At 37.3% G+C, this 21043-nt stretch overlaps 1 protein-coding gene and 1 long non-coding RNA gene across 3 annotated transcripts in view; both read right to left on the bottom strand.

Moving 5' to 3' along the window:
* Window positions 1–9372: 9372 nt before the first annotated feature.
* On the bottom strand, window positions 9373–15567 carry LOC150076280 (uncharacterized). The gene is made up of 4 exons (XM_090387304.1): window positions 15552–15567; window positions 13958–15412; window positions 9815–9979; window positions 9373–9593 (listed from the first exon to the last, which is right to left on the bottom strand). The coding sequence occupies exons 1-4, from the start codon at window positions 15565–15567 to the stop codon at window positions 9373–9375; spliced, it is 1857 nt and encodes a 618-aa protein (XP_090243430.1).
* Window positions 15568–18486: 2919 nt separating this feature from the next.
* Window positions 18487–21043, bottom strand: part of LOC150076278 (uncharacterized) — an 84857-nt gene continuing 82300 nt past the window's right edge. For both annotated transcript variants that reach the window (XR_016547809.1, XR_016547810.1), the window contains 2 exons: window positions 19861–19979; window positions 18487–18576 (listed from right to left, as the gene is read on the bottom strand). This is a non-coding gene — a long non-coding RNA (uncharacterized LOC150076278). The remainder of the gene's footprint in view (window positions 18577–19860; window positions 19980–21043) is intronic.

Below are 21043 nucleotides of genomic sequence, written 5' to 3'. Positions count from 1 at the left end.
ACCATAATGCTTGGGAAAAATGTATGCTTTTCCTTCTTTAGCGTTTGTCTGTTACATCGCCTATGGGAGGATAGATTAAAATCACACAGTACATCACGATGTTGTAACTAGTTTTTATTCCATAGATTTTACTTCACTTGAATAAGTATCACTTTATAGAAGTTATTATCACATTATCGTCCATGTTTTTCTTTCATCACATGCCTTTCACAGAAATTTAAACACTCTTAAAGATTTAAAATTCTAAACAAGATTAAAATTTCCTTTTTTCTTTTTAAATTCGTGTTTAAAGGGAGTAGTACAATGCCGAGGCAAATCATGGTGAAGTGCCTCCAGGAATATAGGTCCAGGAAAATGGTCAAAGGACAATTATCACAGCTCCAGAATGGGATGCATGTTCTACTACCGCAAAAGCAGCAAAGAATTAGTTATCCGTATTATCAACATGTGTCATGGAATCTTTCTCCAACTAAGAATACCACTAACTTAAGAACGTGAATAAATAAAAGGGTGAAGTAGCTGTAAAATATATATAATCATCACTCTAAAATTCTCTTAGCGATAAACAAATTATACGAAAAAATTTAAGAAATCATAAACATTTTCATTGCTCAACTATTTCAGCATATGTAGGTGTATGCAGATCCTGACAGAAAATTTTCTGGACTGATCGAAAACTTTCTGAATTTATTTAAAAAAAAGTCACATATAAATCAATCAAACGCATCTCGCGCAAAATACCATCCTCCTGATAAAAGTATAGTGAAAGCAGTGTCCATTCCATTTTAACAACCCCTTTGGAGCTCTTTTTTTCTGAAACAGAGTTCAACTGCTTTCTTCAAACAGGCCTCTGAGGTTGGGTATATTCATACTGTAGTTTTTAGTGTTTTGCACCAACCTTGCGTAGAAATAAAAATAAAAACACCAAGGAAACTGAACTTTTGATAACTGTGTTTATAATAAATTACAATAACCTGTATTTACAATAAATTTAACTTTACAATAAACTATACATATGGATTATTAAAATCTGCTACATTACAATCAATAAAATGCATTAAAATATACTAGATTAAAAGCGATAAAAATCGTAGCTTTCAAAGGCTCCAGCCTTCTTCTTCAGCGGTGTTTTCTTGTTCTGCAGTACATCTTTAAATATCAGTAGGTTAATGGTACTCCTCACGTGTTTTCATTCACACGTGTTCCGTTCTCTTGCGTTGTGGAACCGGAAGTGGCTCGAGCGGAAGTCATACGGAACCGTTCATCCCTTCTGAGGATAGTGGTCTCAAAGATGGGATGAATCCGCGTACCTCTGTCTCTATTAATGTTAATTGTAGAACAAATCCGCAAACTCTCGAGCCACTTACGGTCCCAGAACTTATGCGCCCGATCGGTGATGATAGCATCGTCCGGGGAGAGTTCAACTGATTTGAAGTCGAGATTTGAATGATACTATCCACGTCGCATCTGCTCAAGCAGCCGTTTTAGATTTTCTAGTTTTAGCCTCAGAGAACATTCCTGTGATTTTTCACCCTACATATTCGCCAGACTAGCCCGGTCCTTGATCTTTCCTTGTTTTCAAAATTGAAAATCACGCTTAAGTTGCAGAAAGAATGGAGCATCATCACCAGAGGAACTTCCAAAAAGTAGCAGTGAAGCTGTGATCACATTCAGAAGGACAGCATTTTGCGGAAAATGTGTTTAATTTTCAGATAAGATATTCTGCATGCATCCTTTAAATTAAATAAGGACTTAAATGCAAAGGAGAACCAAAGTTTTCTTCATATGATCATTCAAATTGTCTCAGATACTCCACTCGAGAAAATATTCCTGACGGTAAAGTCAGACAATTCAAAGATTATGTTAAGAAGGGCTTTTTTAGACAGTTCAGATTGAGATGCAAAATGGCATCCTTTGATCATTAATTAATTGTGAAGATGGTCACAGAGGTTATGTAAGTGTTTTAGCACAATTCAGTTGATATCGGGATCTGGGGTTTGGTTATTTCTGGTTGGTTGCGTTTCTGGATGAACAAAGTCGAATGCAGCAAGGTCTCGCACAAGGTCCTTCATTAAATCTTCAAATCTATGGAGTAGAAGATTAAAGTCGTCTGTGAGGAGCGTGTGACTGAAATGATGACGTGGCAGGCAAACCAAGAAGGGTGGTCTGCTCTTGTGTTATGGGCATGATCAAGTGGAACTAGACGACCCAAATTTGTGTTTGCATATTAACTAGATAGATTCGGTTGTTTCTAACAGTGTGATTGTACAGAATTCGTCTGAAATTTCATTCATTCTTTGAAATTTCCAGTATTATCCACCAATGTTTACAAATGTAGAACATTCAAAGAAATAAAATTTGGTTTGATAAACTTGTGATTCCAAAACATATACGGATATATCTAATGGATGTTTTGAATTCATATCAAATTTCCCAATAGTAATAATTTTCACAGTCACCGTTTCCTTCAAAATAAACCGAGATTCGTGGTATATCTACGTAATTATGATCAAAACGTTCTCCCATTATTTATATAAAACTATTTCATTTTCATTTCTTTTGAGGAAAACTGAAATGGAGAATTTTTTATAATTTTGCGGGTAAAGATCTGAAATCAAGATAAGAAATGAAAAGTAAGAAACTGAAAATTGGATGGTGGTAAATTATGCAATCTTTTCATTCAGTAGAAAGAACTTGTAACAAATTATTCGAGAGATGGAAACAGTAGCAGAAAAGTTTCTAGAATATATATTTATACATTAAAATGTATTTTCATATTTTGAAATGCAAACAAAATTTGAAATAATGATCTCAAGTAACCTAAAGTAAAATAGATGAAAGTTAAAGTAATTTAACGTAAAATAACTTATTCATATTAAAAAATCATTACTTCCCATGACTATAATACTGTTGTCGTTGAGTTAGTTAGAGATTTATTGGTAAGGGCATATTTTTCTATTGACCAGAATTACGTTTTTCATGAAGAAAGCCATCTGATAGCAGAAAATGAAAGACCGTGTTCTTTAGCAGCATTTATTTATTGAGTTAGTCGGTCTCAGACGAGGGTAGCGTGGTTTTTTCTCCCGGAAACTTGGGTTTTTCGTTCAGCAAACAAAAATTCGACCACAGAATGCACGCAATTTACGAACAATAAACACAGTAATATGACCTTAGTCGCAGATGCTTTAAAACTCAACTACTACAGCCTTTCATTAGATTTTTCATCTTATTTCGCCTGTGCTTTAAAAATATTCGTAAGTCCTATTGTAGCAACCTTTTAAATTAGCTAAATTTCTAAAATTGACTAATTTCTACACTCCAGCTGCTCCACCTCTTTGAAAACAACAGAATACATAATAAATAAAGTGGAGTATAAGGTCCTGAATGAAATAAGAAAAATGAACGAGGAAACATAAACAGAAGAATCAGGGAATGGCAAACAAAAATTTAGGAGGGTAGTAGAAGTTGGATCTTATGTAATTTCTGAATGAATGAAGATTTCCAATCTTATAAAGCTTCTGAAATTGTAATATTGCCGATTCCTACGAATGACGAGATTCAATACGCTCTCTGGACTTTAAATTAAGACTTTGGAATGTGCAATTTATTTCAAACACCGGCGAGCATCAGCTAAAAGGAAAGCACGTTTTTCCATGATTTCTTCCTTTCAGCGTGTTAGTGAGAGGCGTTAACAGTTATTCTTTGTGAATAAACAACGGTACTAGGGTTATTATAGTCGAGGTCGCTGCCAGTATTCAAGGAGGATGTGTATGCTCCATCACGTACCTACTGACGCAACATGCGGGTTAGCACAAAGGTCCGTAACTACTAGGACGATAATTGCAGACAGAAACAGAGAACACACTCGTTTATAGAGAGGGGTGAAGGCTACAAGGATTAATATCACACCAAAGATCTTTTATAACCGGGTAAGTCTGAAGCATACCACTCTTACATTCCAAGTAAGAATGAATTGCTTTGGAAAGAACAGCAGAAATCTCACCAAGAAACAGATTGTACAAAAGTTGCGAATGGTTAGCTATAAGAGCATAAATAAGAAATATACTACACTAAAAGAGCAGTTATAAAAGATCTATCATATCATATGTTAACCATTTCCAAGACGTGCCAGAGGAATTTTTACACTCGGACAAGAACTGATATTGTTGACTCTAGGTCCACCATTAAAACTAGTTATAATCTAAATAAGTGAAATTAACCAACTGTAATTTACTTAAATGGAAAGGAATAAAATCGAAAGATTGAAAACTATAAACAAAAATATTGATAGTGTTAATTTTAAATAAGAATAAAAATAAAAATTAATATTAAAATATTAATTTGATCGGCTATCTCTCCTCAGATACAGCTGCCCATGGCATTTTCTCATATCTTCAGTGCCATATGGAAGGACCAGCAAATATAGATGATTTGGACGAGATGGAATCCACTACCCATCCAGGTTTAGGGTTAGGAGGTCCTCGCTCTTCTAATCCAGGAGTTTCGCAAGTTTTCGAAATAAAGAACACTGGGAGGGTTGGGATTTAAATAAATTCCTTTCCTTTAATAACAATACACGTTAGTGCAAATGCATTACGCGTATACGCATTAAATAGTCAAAGTTATTACAGTGGCATCGTTGCATTAATCCCATGTGAACGCCTTCACGAGTTGCCTATTCGGTTATACTTCGAATAAGTAACGCTTCCCCAATACAGAAGACTATTGTTACTTATTCTCAATATATACCACCATCCAGGCTGCCATTTCAGGGCTATTTGGCCCTTCATCAGTGGGTGAGTAGGTACCCGATGATGTATTTGCGCTAACTTATATGTCTGTAAATTTTCCCTCAATCTGTGGGTTTAGCCCTGAATTTTTATTAAGTATTAAACTGCTAAATACCATTTGGCATCTCTAGTACAGTATTGTGGTATTATATTTACAACTGGGTTGTTAGCTGTTATACCATCAGGGTACCTACCCTCCGAACTACCACAGAATTGTAGGAAAATGGTCACTGTGATCAAACCTATGCCACCAAAAATCGCAACTATCTAAATGTAATGTGTTCGGGAAGTTTTATTAAAGAAAATTCTAGTTTATTAAAGTCACTATTGCAGCTCGAAATAAGTTGATTTATGAACAGTGGAGGCCACATATTGTGTGATCACTTCTCGACTCAGCTAAAGTTACCGATGAAAGAAGGATGCAGGTGTTTTAGTGCTGTTCAGCGATGCAGAGCGGAAATATGTACACAAAAGTGGACAGAAAGAAAGCGTTAAAATCAAGCGATATAAAATACTCTAATATGAGTGTCCACCACTTCGAAAAAGTCATCACTAAAAATGAAACTGTCAGAATGTTTCTAGAAATCCATAGAAACCATTAAAAACAAAAAAATGTTGGAGTTAAAGAACAAATCGAGTATTACGTAATCACTTCCATTGCACGTACGTAAACCGCGATAAGGCAAAAAACGATAACATAAATCGAAGCACTGATTACAATAAACTTCGGTTTTTCTGAGTATTAGAGTACGTCCGATCGGGACTTCGCAAAAGGGATAAGCACTGTATTTATACAATCAAGATCTGATAAATATTTTAATAATGTACAAATATTGCAAACTTTTCTTAAAAATCTTAACACTGCGTGCAAATTTTGTCGTTTAGGTCAGAGTTTCCAATACTCCCTCAGAGACCTAGTGATATCCCTATTACGACGTGTTTTGGCCATCCTTCCATCCGGATATTTGTCAGCTGCTGTATTTTGGCTGGTGGAGAACTTCCAAGAACTGCCCTTACAACATATCCTAGACATTCTCAGTTGAATTCGGATCCGAATGGTTCTAGGATCATGTGATTGTTCCTAGAACCATTCAGATATAACTCTTGCACGGTGGACAGTTGCGTTTTCGCCTTGAAAGCTTCCATCCAATTCTGGTAAAATAAAACCTTACAAGATAAAGCTGATCCAACATGACAGAAAGACTGGAGATAATACACACATGAGACATATGAGAGAAACTCAGTACGGGCCACACGGAATATACCCCATTCCATGAGGCCACCTACAACCGCTTGACACGAGACACTCTGGATGCATGGCTTCAAGAGGTACATGCTACACTTTCACCCTGTTGTTGGGTGCAAAAAGAGGGTAAACCGAGACTCGTCAGAGCACATGATCTTTTTCTACTATTCCAGAGTCCAGTTTTACTGTTGGTCGAGTTTTTTTTTTTTTTATTTTTTACTTTTTACAGAAAGAAGTGGCTTTTGTATGGGCGCATGGCTCATGATTCTAAATCCCAGATTCTTCAACCCCCGCAGCATTGGTCATGGTCTTTCTTTGGCAAAATTGAATTTTTGGTCATTTGTTGCCCATTGGACTTTCTATTCTAACAATTCTCTTTAAATACAGTTAGATTCCAATAGGCAGCGTTCTCATATTTTATCGAAATGCTGTTCATATTATGGTAACTCGGACTGTGCTTGTCATCTAAAAATACAAGTACTTGTAACAGCTAAGATATTTTAACTAAGGTTCGAAATTACCCGTTCTTATCATAACCCAAATTAAATTTTGTGAACGAAAACAGTAATTGTTATTTTTTTTGCATAGAAAAAATTTTGAATTATGATTTTAAAATTGAACAGAAGCTAATACAACTGATTTAAAGATAATCATTTATTGATAAGAATTTCACAATTTATTCTGGTAAAAAAATGCAGTGATACAAATTATAGAAAATTTTGGATATTTAATAATAAAATATTGTTTCCTTCACACAACTTACTTTTTAACTTATTTACGCATAACTGGGATCAAATTAAAGATAAGAGTAAATAAACTGAACATTGACTTATAATTTAAGAAGAAAGATATGAATAAAAGAGTTAAGGATTTTTAAATGCTCGTCACATTAAATGGGCTTTTTATATTTTAATATCAGGAAAAATGATACTTGAATTGAAGTAAAAATATATTAATAAAAGTTTTGATAAATTAATCAAAACCTAATTAAAGTTAGTTGAAGCTACTTCACATCATAACTTCTTTTTTTTTCTTGTTCTTAATTTAACTATAAATGTGTTTTTCTTTTAACGTTTATTGATTACTAAGGAGATGTTACTCCTATAGTGCGGGCCTTTGTGGGGTCCACTCCCTCGAATTCTGCTAGGGTCTTCTTTCACTCTCCTTCCATTCTGGATATCGCGATCTCGTCTTTTCTCACTCCGGCTGCTCTGAGTTGTACTTGATGTTCCTCCTCCAGTTCTGGTTCGGTTGTGTCCATATTCGTTGATCTTTGTAGTTGGTCGCTCACATCCTGCTTGGTTTTTTCCCAAGATTGCAGATACTATCAGGTTCTTCGTGATGATCGTCCTTCTCTGGTCTGCTATCCGCTCTTTGCTGACTTGGACACTCGGAAACCATTCCAAACACTTCGTGTGTAGTTTCGTCCTGTACATTGTCATGTTTGTCTCCAGCTTCGTTACTTCGTAGTATGCTCGCATGATGAACGTATTCATTTCGATGCTCCACTTCATGAGTTGGCTTCTTCTTCCTTCCTGGACAGTCACTTACTCAGTCTCAGGAAGCACTTCCAGTTGGTTGGACTGTGTGACCTTGCCCTTCAGTTGTGGTAGCCATACGGGAGACAGTGCCACTTGCTCCACCGTTGTCAGCGGAAGAGTGTCTCCGACTTTTCGAGCCGACCCCTCTGCCTAAAGCCTGAATGCGAAGACTTTATCCTGCGCCACACTCGATGCAATACGTTCAATATTTCTGCGTCTCATCTTCATCCAGCTCTGGAAGTGGACCTGTTTAGCTTTGGGTTTTGCAACCAATAATGAGTGGCAGTTACTGAGAGCGAAAACAGATGGCACCATCTCTGCCTCACTTAGACCTTGGGGAGATAGATCCGTTGAAGCGACTTTTGACACTTTATATTTGACTCATTGAAGGCGTTGAACCTAACTGATTTACGGTTGTTAAAGGAAAAATGCATGAATTTGGCTTAAGAGGTAATATATACAATTCAGTCTCGCAAATTGGCATATTGTAGAGGCAGCCTGACTCTTCTGAGACAGGTTGTTAACTTGGGGGTCGTGTTCCCTCAAGTTATCCTAATAATAGTGAATACAGTAAACATAAATTAATACTTTAAAATCAGGAGTGTCCCTCAAGGCACTTTTAATGTTCCAACTTTGTTCGTTTTATTCATGCATGATATGTACAATGTATACATTTTACATATAAATTAAATATATTACATTTTTTAGTATTAAATATATACTGCACATGTTTGATGGTCGTTACATTTTATTAAAAAAATAAAATGAACACCGTTATTTTCAATGCATCTGAACAATATGGTACCAAAAGTGAAATATGAGTTTAACAAAAATTAGGTACCAAGAAATTTTTATGAATAAATAACTTAAGAGCACGATCTCGTCCAACCTGGTATCATAGAATTTGTAGATGAAAGTCAGGAATGCTTGGCGATAATAACAGATTATATTATATGTTTATATCAAGCTGTGGAAGACGCGTTGTTTTTAGACATTATTAGATCGGAAAATTCCATTTTGGTAGCCAGAGATCTTTCATACATTCAGCAATACAATGGAAATGAATGCCAAATAAATGGTGCGTAATAATTCTGTTAGTTATCGGAGTACATTTTACAAAGTGAAAACAGAAATAGGCACGTTTTGAAAAGGTTTGGCTTAATTATATCCTGTTGATTCACAACTCTGATTAATTCTACAATGTACGAAATATTAACACTGTACGTCAGTAATAATCAGCGCTAAAGATTTCAAATATCAGATGTATTGAGTAAACTTTTCAAGACAAGGCATATGTGAATTGGCAAATCATACCATAGTCATAATATTCGGACCATTTAGCATTTTGGAGATTAACGCTATCTAAATATAGGACAGATTTTCGTTGTTTATGGCAGCATTAATGTACGTTTATATGATCATGAGAGTTTCTAAATTACTTTCGAACGTTGATTTTGAGTCATAAAAGAGTTAAAAATATATTAATTTTTCTTAATACAATTTCAATTTAGTTTAAATAAAATTCGCCATTTTCTTAGATTTAAAAATAGCTCATTGCCTAAACATGGCGTACTAATTTTATAGGAGTATTCTAACATTACTCGTAATGTTTCTAATTCCTTAACCTTTCAAATACACCTATCAGTGCTTCATAAACGAATGGAATCGAATTGGCTCACCTATACATTATCAGGCTTTTATGTCGACTTCTCACTGAAGTCGAATAAGCCTTTTGATTTTGCTAACCAGCAAGATATTGCTAAACTACTACGGATACTTATTAGAAAGGAAATCCTCACTCTCTAATTAAATTTGAAGAACTCACGTTAGAAGGGAAATGAAGCTCGTATGATCTCTCGTGAGTTTGAGGTTCTGAACATATTTCCGTTAAAAATATTGATGATACTTGATTCTCCTGAAGAATTAACTTCCTTTTGCTTTTTCCTTCTGAACAGCTGAGTTCCTTAGCAGAATTATTCAAGTTGTCCGCTGTCTGTTCGCATTTCTCCTTTTTACCTAAAAAATAAAATTGGCGTGCATTTATCTAAGGATATTGACAGTAAACAGGAAATTAGGCAAAACTGCAAAATAGAAAGTTCTGACTGATGGTTAAGCCTATATTACGATACGCTGATGGTGGACAAAATAAAATAACAGTCAAGGAGAAATAACTGCGCAATTATAATTACCCAAAACTGTATATCAGTTACAGTAATATAATACGCTGTACAACTTACATGATTTTTGTTTCCGCTTCTCGTAAAAATAAGGCAGCAAGAAACGATAAGCCAGAGCGTGCAAAATTCCACATATTCCAGAAGTTATTCCGAACAAGCGGAATGCTGTCGCTTCTCCAAGGCTCCTCTTTAGACTTTTCCCAATAAGACCCCCAGTAGCCAGACCTGAAAGAGAAACAATTCACTCATTTCGTAAACCAATGCTTAGACTACAAAGATTCATTTGAGAATGTTAAAGCATTTCACTGAGTTAGTTTGCTTTTATGTGGACACGAGTTCAAGAGTCCTAATAGAGACTTGTGATCTTGTCTAGAAATCAAAGTGTTATCGATGGGTTGCAGTACACTTCTTTTTGCCAGAAAAGAGACGAGCTTGAGTTTTAGAAGAATTTGAGTTAACTAAGGGGTGTCTTTTTCCCATTGACAAATTACCAGGAGATCAGGATTAAGGAAAGGAAACAATCTGTACTATGAAAACCACAAACACGAAAGGTATTAGAACATGTCGTGTCACACTACAGATCGAAAAAAGATCTTCTGAGCTCAATTTTTAAGGAAACCTAATCAGTACTAACTAACTGGATAATTGTCTCAGTATCTCCACTCATGAGGCGACTTTGTAATAAACGAAACCAGACCAATTCTTCATAATAAAAATCAGTGGTTTAAAAATACGAGAAAAAATACGTAACTTAAAAAAAGTGTCAAAAAGATCATTGTCATCTTTATGAAATCGTTCTTTTTTGAATGCCTATTTCAATAATGATTTGTTTTATTCTTTTTAAAGCAAAATTACAGCAAAAGCCCATGACTTATTTTCAAAAATAGTTTGGCTTCTTTTAATTCAGATAACCTCGAACGAATAAATATAATGACTGTTATCCAACTATCAATGAATAAAGGAAGGTGATACGAAGAACAATCTATAGTCCAAAATTTCTGGATGTTTCCAGATGCATTACAGCAGCATCTCTCATCCCATGGTATGTGCTTGAATCTTGCGATACCCTACTAACAGTCGACCTGTTAACTCAATGGATTATTACGGTAGCTCAATACACTGCCTCAAAGACAGTCACTATCACTCCCCACTCTAAAGCATGGTGGTCCCCACATCTAAACTCCAACTTTCAACTAAAGCAGCGACTCCATAAGCAATGAAAGCAGTTTGGTAAAACTAATGAGAGAATAGCCTTTTCAAGAACAAGAAACATTTTCAACAGCCAAAAATCCTAGGCCATCAAGAGCTATTTTGATCGTTTGCTAGCAATATGTAAGATACCATACACTGAACAAACCACCAGTTTCCCAGAGCAACTCGACCCCCCAGAGGTGGGCTGACTTCACAACCAGATTTGAAAACGTCGCGGGATTCACCGGTAACCTCAACCACATATTCAAAAAACAAACAGAACTCTCTGACAACTATCATCATATCAAAGAATCAAATCTTGACAGCCTTGAATTCAACCCCGTCCTCTACAGCTGTGGGTAGTCAAAAAAATCAAATTATTATATTAGGGCCACCCATTATTTCTAAAATATATCCATATATGTATTTTGTCTGTAAATTACGTATGTTCTCTGGTCGATTTGTTCACTGGACGAAAAAACCCGTTTCTTGGGAAAAACTTTGCTATGCACGCCTGAGACCGACTAACTCAGCCACGGAGTGAAAAAAGCCCATTAAAGTTCCTCGCGTAATCGCGGGGTTCAAACCCGGGCCTTTTCCGCCCGGTGTGGGGAGGACGGTGACGATACTACTGTCCTACCCGCGCAGACAGCTGTGGGTACTAATGGAATACCGCAGTTCATTTTGAGATGCCTGGGACTATATATCATCCAGCCCCTTGTTAGCGTCTTCAATGCAGTGCTGACCAGCCGCATCTTCTCCCATCAATGGAATGTATATCTGGTAAGGCCACACCAAAATATAAGAAAGCCGTCATTGGAAAAGCACTTCAGACCCATCTCCAATTCCTCATGTTTTCTGAAACTACTAGAAAGAGCCCTCCTTCCAACTCTAATAACTCACATACTTCCAGATGCCCCACCACAAATTCATTCTTCATTACCAAATAGGTCCACCATTACCAATCTCCTTGCCACCACCCACAGCATCCTTACAGCATTTGAGAGAAAAGAAGAATTCCTCGACATCGAAGCAGCTTTTGGTGCCGTTCATGTACTTGACTCCTATAACTGCTTGAAGACCACTACTCTATAGGCGGGGATGCGTTGCACTTCCTCTCATCACTCCTTCTCAACCGTACTATCATATTCCATCATTCAAAAAAAAAAAAAAAAAAACCTATATCAAGCAAATATCTACAGGAATACCACAAAGGGAGGGAGTCCTATCTGGTCTCCTTTTTACTGCATTATCTCCCCTTTCATAAGCTATAGACCAGATGTATTGTCTTACGCGGATGATTTAAAAATATTGACCATCATCCAAGCAAACACAGACCCATCTAGGATCACAGAGGGAATTAACAGTGTCCTCCTCGCACTAGCGGGCTACCTTAAACAATTTGGCCTTAACATTAACCCAGCGAAGTCTAAATGCATGCTCTACTCCCTGAAGAAAGAAACAACAATCATCTCGCCAAACGTCAGTGGAGTTTCCATCCCGACTGTTCTATATCATCTAGATTTAGGGGTTGTCTTCGACACAAAACTCAGATCAACAAGCACATTGACAAACTTATCAGTCGTGCGGCGCACCTGAAATGAAGAGCGAAACAACACCTGCATTACGTTTCAGACAGGGTTACAGCAACAAAATATGTCAGAACCATTATATACTCCCCACTACTTTTATGTAGCTGAAATCTGGGCGTCAGCAGCACCAACGATCAAAAAACCCATTTGGGCAGCGGAATATTGGCTCCTCAAATGGATAACCTACAAGCACAGATTCCATCTCCATGTTCATACAACTGAAATGGCCCAGGCCCTGGGAATCCCCAGGCTGCCCTCTCTCATTGACGATAAAAGACTGATAATCACAGTAAAGATGTTGACAGGTCTGATCACATTTTCCTTCATTCTGAGATCTCTGTGGCTGGAGGATTCATCTGCCCAGCTCAGAACCACTCCAACTATTTGCTCTCTTCATTCACGCCTCCACCTATCAGACCGTTTCCTACCACACCAGATGCTCGGACGAATCCAGAATATTGACGCCGACCTTAAGAAATTTGCCTTCAACCGACGATATAGACGAAGGATCTCGGCCCAACACCCTCCATGGACAGCGAAGTCAGCTTCATCTGACAATCGCCAAACCCCTTAATTAATACAGGGAATGGCGACCACAGCGGACGTAGCGCCACCATCTCTTGACAAAGCGTTGCAACCCATCGCAACCGTCTAGACGGAAGTGAAACTGCCCCGGTTAGAGACCCCTGTGCATTAATTAGTGAGCATAACGAGAAACGATCCTGACAGTGCTCTTGCTGCTCTCTCCCATGAACTGTGACGACAAGTCACTACTGTAAATTGTATATGTATTTGTCATTTCGTTTTATCCCTGAGTCATTTAACGTTGCAATGAAGATCTCTCTCTCTCTAAATAATTAAAGAAAATATCAAATAAAAAAAACACACAAAGAAAACCATAATTCATACATAAGTTAAGTCTTCAGAAACAAAAGAAACAAATTTATGTGTATATTCCCTATAAAGTCATGTGGGTATACCAGGAACATATCTAGATGAATGGCAAAAGAGGAAATCGCAGTAAATAGGTTATAAATTAAGTGATAATAGACAAAATAAAAGACTAATCCGAAATATCAGGTTTCATTTTGGGGAACAAGGTTCCCAAGGCAGGGAAATGGAAGTGCAGTTGAGAGACGATCTAATGATACACCCATAGAGTCTAAATTAACCTGAAAAGTAATGTTTTGTACTTTCAGTTAACCAACTGCTATTACCAAATCTCTCAGTGTTTAAGTAAGTTAATGCATCTTTTTACTAACTTTTTTCTAAATCTTCCATTGCTATTAAGGAGTGAAAATTGTAACTAGTAAAAAAATAGGGTTCTGAGGACTTAGCAAGTATCAATTGAATATTATCATCACTAAGATAATTCAGAAATTATAAAGAATTAAAAGTTAATCCATAATCTAGCAATTACCTAAACCAAAATGGATCCCAGTAATAATTCCAGCAACTGTGGCTACGAGTTCCTGAGACGTAATCTTCGAAACATACCAAGTGATTACAATCCAGAAGAATCTGTAGCAAGTAGGCCTCATGAGTTCATACACCATTGATGACCAGAAACTGGTTAGAAAGGAAAGGCCAGTGTAGCGTATCAAGTATATAAAATAAGCCAGGACAATTATATTCGCGCATCCAAATCTTCTAATACACCAACCAGAGGTCATCAAAAACACAACTGAAGTGAGGCCAGAAACGATTAATATTAGTTCCACTAAGGTATCTGTATAATCCAAATTTTCTAACAAGGAACCGAGGTCAACGGAGACAAATCCATAAAAAGTCCCAAGCAAGGAAACTGTGATGAACAGCAGCAATGTTTCAGGATCTTTGCAGAGAAGATTAAAATGTCCAGACATGTTTTGGGAAGGTGGAAGCTGCATATTTAGCACTATAACAGCAATGAATGCCACTCCAATGAGCCCATTGTACATATAGAACGCTGGAGCATAGTCTGTGGAACCTGTTCTTTTCCTGTACGCGTCAATCAAGTAGCCACACACTGAGTATGCCATGGTCACTGCCACCTGGGCCCACACATGCTGCCTCCCGTAATCCCCTCCGTGAACTTCTGTTACAATTAGAGCAGCCAAATGTACCAGAGTAGAACAGATGCGCTCCAGAGTTCGCAGAGTAAGCCAGAGAAAAACAGTTAAGGAAAACAAAGTTGATTCTCCTTTAATATCGAGCACACAGGTTGTCAACAGGTCATTACTGGTTGGGTTTGATTCGTTGTTGCTGCCAACCTTACAAAGCATTTGACATTTAGAGAAGTTCGTTTGCAGAAAGAAAAACTTGTCTTCCACAATCTTCCTGTTGTTCCAGTCCAAGACTGAGGTGCCGTATGTACATGGATCGGACCCAGAAAGTAAAGTATTGACTACAATAGTAAGGTTTGGTTGCTTTTCATTGCTGGGATTTAATATGATCAAATCGCAAACATGTTTTCTATAGCCACCGAAACAAATTCTTAGCGATTCTCTTTTCTCCAATTTTGGACATTTAATTGCACACTTAACAAGTTGAACCGCGTAAGTTTCGTTGATGTGATCATACGAGCAATTTTCTTGGCTTACACTCAGACGAGGATTCAAGGACTGCTCAAAGATCATATTTGATGCTACGGCATTACACCGGGGAGGCGAAACTGGTGGTAAGTACTGAATACAGATCGAGATAATTACACATAATGCGAGAGACGAAAGCATCACTTGGTTGAATCTTCCTGTCTTATCGACGACCACACCCACTAGAATAGGTCCCAGAGTAAGAGGAATCGGCTCGAATGCCAGGATGCGTGCAGTGTCGTCTGAAGTAAGGCCTTTCTGCTTCAGATGAGAATTCAAGTAAGGTCGAAGGCTGTACCTCCCTGTAACCAAAAAATGAACTTTAAACAAAGAGTAATTTACATTATTCATTCATTTTCTTGCTTGTACATACATAATTAATGCTTATAACGATATAACACTTCTTACAGTATACCAATTCTCAGTAATATGATAAAATACCAATTCTCACTAGCATGACTAGAAATTTCATAAAAAATTCTCTGCTTGAGGGATTATTAGAAATGAGCAGCCAAAGACAATTACTTAGAGCACACTTAAATATATATCCTTACTATCTTGAAAAGCACTATGTAACAAGATTTCAGTGCTGTTAATGGTATTATGGTACCGATCAACGATCTTAACACAGTTAATGAGAGGGAGCGAATAGATCGCGAGCTACTAAGACTGTCACCGAATCAAAAGCAATTCACTAGAACTCTTATTAGGATAAATTGTCACGAGTACACGGATTCGTAAGTCTCAGCTTTCCCATCATTATTTCCTTTTATAAAGTAGGTGAGTCCATTTGAATAATATCTGCCGCCATCAGTGGTCAATTTGGACCCGTGAAGGAGGTTATATCCGATCAACTGTATGCAAAGCAGGGAAAACTGTAGATGTCAAAGAAAATCATGTGTCAGTAGTATGGAAAGCCCTGTATTCAAAACTTTTGAGGTTCAACAATATCATTCTACAATTCAACCTCTTCTGAGGTTGGTTGTTGAATGACATTATTTATTTGTCACTAAATGCTTCCGGGATCCGCTTGTGCTTTTCAAAGCTTGGACTGGTTGAAATAGATGAATGAACAAGAAGGATACTACAATTAGGAAAGGACTCGTTGAGCTAACAATTATAGAGATTTAAAAAAAAAAACTGTCATATTAGGGCCACCCGAGAATTACCTCATCTACCCGTATTCTGTCTGGAAATTGAGTGTGTTCTCTGATCAATTTGCCTGTTTTTCTGGACAAAAACCCAAATTTCCGTGAATGACAACCTTACGGTCCTCGCCCGAGATCAACTAACTCAGCCACAGAATGAAAAAAAAAAAAAAATTCCACCTGTCACTGAAAGGGTTCAAACCCGAGGCTTTTCCACCTGATATGGGGTTATTGTTGTTGTTGTTGTAGAAGCATCAGCGACTAAGGCTATATTGCCCCGTGTATATACTGTCTGTAAATTGCGTGTGTTCTGTGCTTTATTTTCTGTTTGCTAGGAAGTTTCCGGGAAGAAAAGCGATGCTACCTTCGACTTAAACCGACTAACTCAGCTAATTTGTATAAAAGGCCCATAAAAATTCCTCACATCATTGACGGGACTCGAAATCAGGTCTTTTCCACCCGGTGTTGGGGAGAACGGCGATCTTACCAACTGTAGTACCCACGAGGGCCCAGGTATGGGAGGGAGGATAATTATAACCACTGCTAACTGAACAGATAGCCGGAAATCTTGAAAGACGTTACATAGCTCTGACAGACGTCTCTGTAAATAATAATGTAGATAATCCAGCCATCTAGGATCGCCGTCCTCCCCACACCGGATGGAAAAGATCTGACTTCGAGTTCCATCAATGACATGGGAAATTTTTATGGGATTTTTCACAACGTGGCTGAGTCAGTCTCAGACAAGGGTAGCATGGTTTTCTCTCCCGAAAACTCATGTGTTTCGTCTAGCAAACACAAAATCGACCTCAGAACATACGCCATTTAGGTGAGTCCATTTGAATAATATCTGCCGCCATCAGTGGTCAATTTGGACCCGTGAATGAGGTTATATCAGACCAATATACACGGAGTAATATCGCATTAGTCGCTAATGCTCCTAAAACCCTACTACAACAACAACAACAATCCAGCCACCATACATACATACATTGGATGATCCATAGATTGGATGAAAAATCGGAGTTTCCAGGATAATGAAAAAAAAAACTCTACAGCTGCGTGTAAAATTACTCCTATAAGTTCCTCCTGCCTCGATGAGAAACTTTTTTTAAACTTATGCCAACAACGGGTATAGAATCCATTCCTTTTACCTCCCAGCGCAGGCTCTCTTTGGCAGATTATTCGGCATGATGCATCGCTGTCTGTTGCCAGTTTGGAGAGGTATGGGTTCGATTCCCGTTGACAACTTGAAGAATTTCTAAAGTCCTTTTCATTCGAGGCTGTAGTTCTAAGGGTGAAGAATGTAAAATTTTTCCTATGAGCTGTTCTCAATTGTTCATCCCGAACAACATGCAAATCAGCAGGTGAACACTCACTTCTATAGACGTAATACACTTATGGTTATGAGCACACGCTTCTTTAATACTAATTTTTATTTTTATATTTTATTTATTGTTCTCAGCACGCGAGAGCAAAATATATATTAATTTTCCTCTTCTCATTTCTAAACTGTGAAATGTATCAATTGTGTTTTAATCATTGTAAAATTGGGCGAGCTGTTTCTTTTTTTCAATTGTAACATATTCGAAAATCGAAAATTCGAAGATGAACTCTCTTAGTGACAAAACAAACCAGTCGATGCTTTTGTTATTTTATAATCAGTGATTAGTTATCTTTGATTGAAGAAGCCTCATATGCAGTCTCAGGAATGGATTCTATGCCCATCGTTGGCCGAAGTTTATTCCTATGGAGACAGAGAGAATTTTTCGGAACATTTTTTCAAGTAGTGGTAGAGTTAAAGTTCCCTAGGGTTCTCTCCTCAAAGGAATAGTTTATCCTCACTTCGTGAGGATAAACTATTCCTTTGTTTAGGCAAAATGACCAAGCAATACGACCGCATATTCTGAAATCCCTAGGAAATCGAGAATTTGATCTTTGGTCTGTGATCTTTATCAGTACTTATAGCTCATCTCTTGGTATCAATCATTTTACCAGTCCAGGAGCTTCGTGTTCAATCATCCAATTTACTTACACGCATATATACAATATATTTAAATATATACTTAGATACACGCTTATTTTTGGACATCTCTTGACATTGAAAAAGTTATTTGAATACGATGTTGTTCCTTTAGAGAAATCCCCACATGAACCATCAAACAAGAGTACAAATATAACTTACATTTTTTTAAATAAGCATCTGATTGTTAGTCCTTACCTCCAAACCAGAAGAACATGATTATTTTTAGCAGTATTAGAGGTCTGTTGATATTGAATCTGGGTAGAACCTTCTGATATCGGGAAATACTGGAATACTGCAGTGAAAATATAAATGTCGTGCCATTAGTGCTATTATTTTTATCAATTCAATAACAGAGTGAGTTCTGTTAAATACACGTGAGAACTGAATAAAAAAAAATACATCGACTGATAAAAAATATAACGTAGTATAAATTAAAATTGAAGTATAAATAATACAATTATCGCAGGAAATATAAATAAAATTTTTAAAATAATAATAAATTAATTTAAATATTCAAAAGTGATCAAAATTATGCCAATTAAAATATTACGATTATTGTACGCAAGTGGAAGGGCATGTAGGCTCAAAACTAGAAATTGGTTGCTATGTTGAATGAAACAGAGGCTTATGTGTTCCAAAAGGACATCTTCCTTTAGAAACTTGACCAGTGATCCAGGCTGCCAGTTCTAGTCCAAGATGGTGTAGGTCGAATTAGTGGTGCATATCACCAGGAAGAAGCCATAGGGATGGGAGCTTAGTCAATCCCATGTTCCCTCGAGAAGAGAGTTTTGATATTTTGTTTTAGTCCAGTGGCCAAATGTGGATATGAGAATCCTTTCTTTGATCAAACAGCTCTTATTTGCACGTTTCCTCCAGTCTTCATATCGTACAATTAAGTTCGTAGGGCTAGTTTGTAGCGGCGACAACATCTCCCTAAATACCCGTTCTGACTGGTTAAAGTACCTAACTTTGTTAAAATTCTCAAAGATATGTGTCAATCGCAAACCCTGACGTATGCGGAATTGTACGCCAAGAATCTTGAAAGATACCATTCCGTCATGCCGGGTTATGTCTTGCACTCTCTGATCTTTACGTGCATTGCAGAACAATATGAAGTCTGTTGGGTCTTTCATATTCCGGTCGTTAAGCATCTATCTGATTGCCTAACGTCATATCCTGTAGGAGCGTAACCGAAGTCAGGCTGAGGTAAACATTCTACCGGGGTTTTTCGCTAAGGCTTTGTGGGGATTTAATATTTTGTTGTTAAATAAGTTTTTACACTTAGCAAATACAGACAGTTTCAATTCAGACAATTTTTTTTTTGAGCCACTGCAGTTCCATGGAATTTTCTGGGACTTGCGTTCCAGAAACAGGAACTCAATGTTAGAACACGCGCAAATTACTGCGCTGAATCGAATTCTCTTTCGAGGTTTATCAGGGGTGTTTATTGTGGCTGCATTAAATATCCTAACACCGTTGCATAAAGGGAAATCGACTTTATAGTAAGGTAGGAATTAGGATGGGAATTTATGTTATTTACAAATACATCTTATAATTTCAGAGCTTGAATACTTACGTTGCTGCTGTCCATTGTAGCTTCGCCGCATGAATACAGAAAGTGAGAAGAGGGAGAGAGTATAAGAAGGGTGGAGCCAGGATTTCTTTGGAGCTATTTCTGTTTACTTCATCAACAATCTGAAAAGTGAAAACAGATTTCGCATTTATATTAATGGTAACTGTTCGTGCCACAGTGTTGTGACATCTTTATGAGACTCACTCCTCCTCTCTTCACGTTTATCAAATAGAAAAATACAATTAACGAACAGCGGGTAAAGGATGAGGCAATTCTCTGATTTTACGAGAGAAAAAAACAAACTCCCACGCCCTTTACCTGCTGTGATCATTGCGTATTATGATTTATATTTACCAACGCTACCATGACAGAATCGTTTGTGCACCACCTTTTCAGATGGAAAACCAGCATCGATCTTGTCGTCTGGCACGCGTATTTCTGCCGAATGAATTGAGATACGCTATTTATCGATGATCATATTTGCCAGAAATACAATTTAAGGCAACCTTTTCTGTTTTCCTCTAGTCATTTTGATGGAAAACCTTTAGAATGCACATTATGAATTAAATCTGACAAGCTCTGCAAAGAAAATAATGAGAAAATAGCCAACGTTAGTTCTCGACCTGCATTGGAAGATCAAATAGCAGAAGAGAATGTACTCTATTAGTGAACGTTGTTTCAGTTCATTTTGTGAAAGCATAGCGGCTTATATTTATAAATTACAAAAGTCCGCAGTCATTGGAACGTTCTTTAATTTCACCTTCACATAAATTATAGCGCCATCGTGGGTTGCATAGCTGGTATAATCACCGTCCTCCCCACACGGATGGCGAAGGCCTCAGTTCGAATCCCGTCAAAGACGCGAGGAACTTTTATGGACGTTTTTCAAAACGTGGCTCAGTTAATTGGTCTCAGGAGTGGGCAGCGTGGTTTTTAATCCCGGAAACTCGAGTTTTTCATTCAGCAAACAGTAAATCAACGACAGGACAGTCAATTTATGGGCATATTATATAGGGCGCAATATGGCCTAAGTTTCTGATGCGCCTAAAAACCCTACAACAAAGAGACAATGAATTATAGATGTTGCATGCTATACAACGCCTTCCACAAGAACTAAAGAGCATCGGACAGTTCTCTCTGTGTGTCATTTTGATTGGTATAAAGTTATTCTTGATTTCTGAAATGC

The sequence above is a fragment of the Mastigoproctus giganteus genome, chromosome 13, assembly GCF_048544385.1.
Source record: "Mastigoproctus giganteus isolate SK-2022 chromosome 13, ASM4854438v1, whole genome shotgun sequence".
NCBI lineage: Eukaryota > Metazoa > Arthropoda > Arachnida > Uropygi > Thelyphonidae > Mastigoproctus > Mastigoproctus giganteus.
The sequence above is the reverse complement of the archived record's forward strand: the minus strand, read 5'-3'. Positions and strand labels throughout refer to the sequence as shown.

Excerpts from the sequence above, each read along its gene's own strand:
- LOC150076280 (XM_090387304.1), bottom strand. Across the intron at positions 9,980-13,957 it reads TGGGATCCATTTTGGTTTAG|GTCTGGCTACTGGGGGTCTT; the intron begins GTAATTGCTAGA and ends TTTCTCTTTCAG. Across the intron at positions 9,594-9,814 it reads GAAGCGGAAACAAAAATCAT|GTAAAAAGGAGAAATGCGAA; the intron begins GTAAGTTGTACA and ends TTTATTTTTTAG.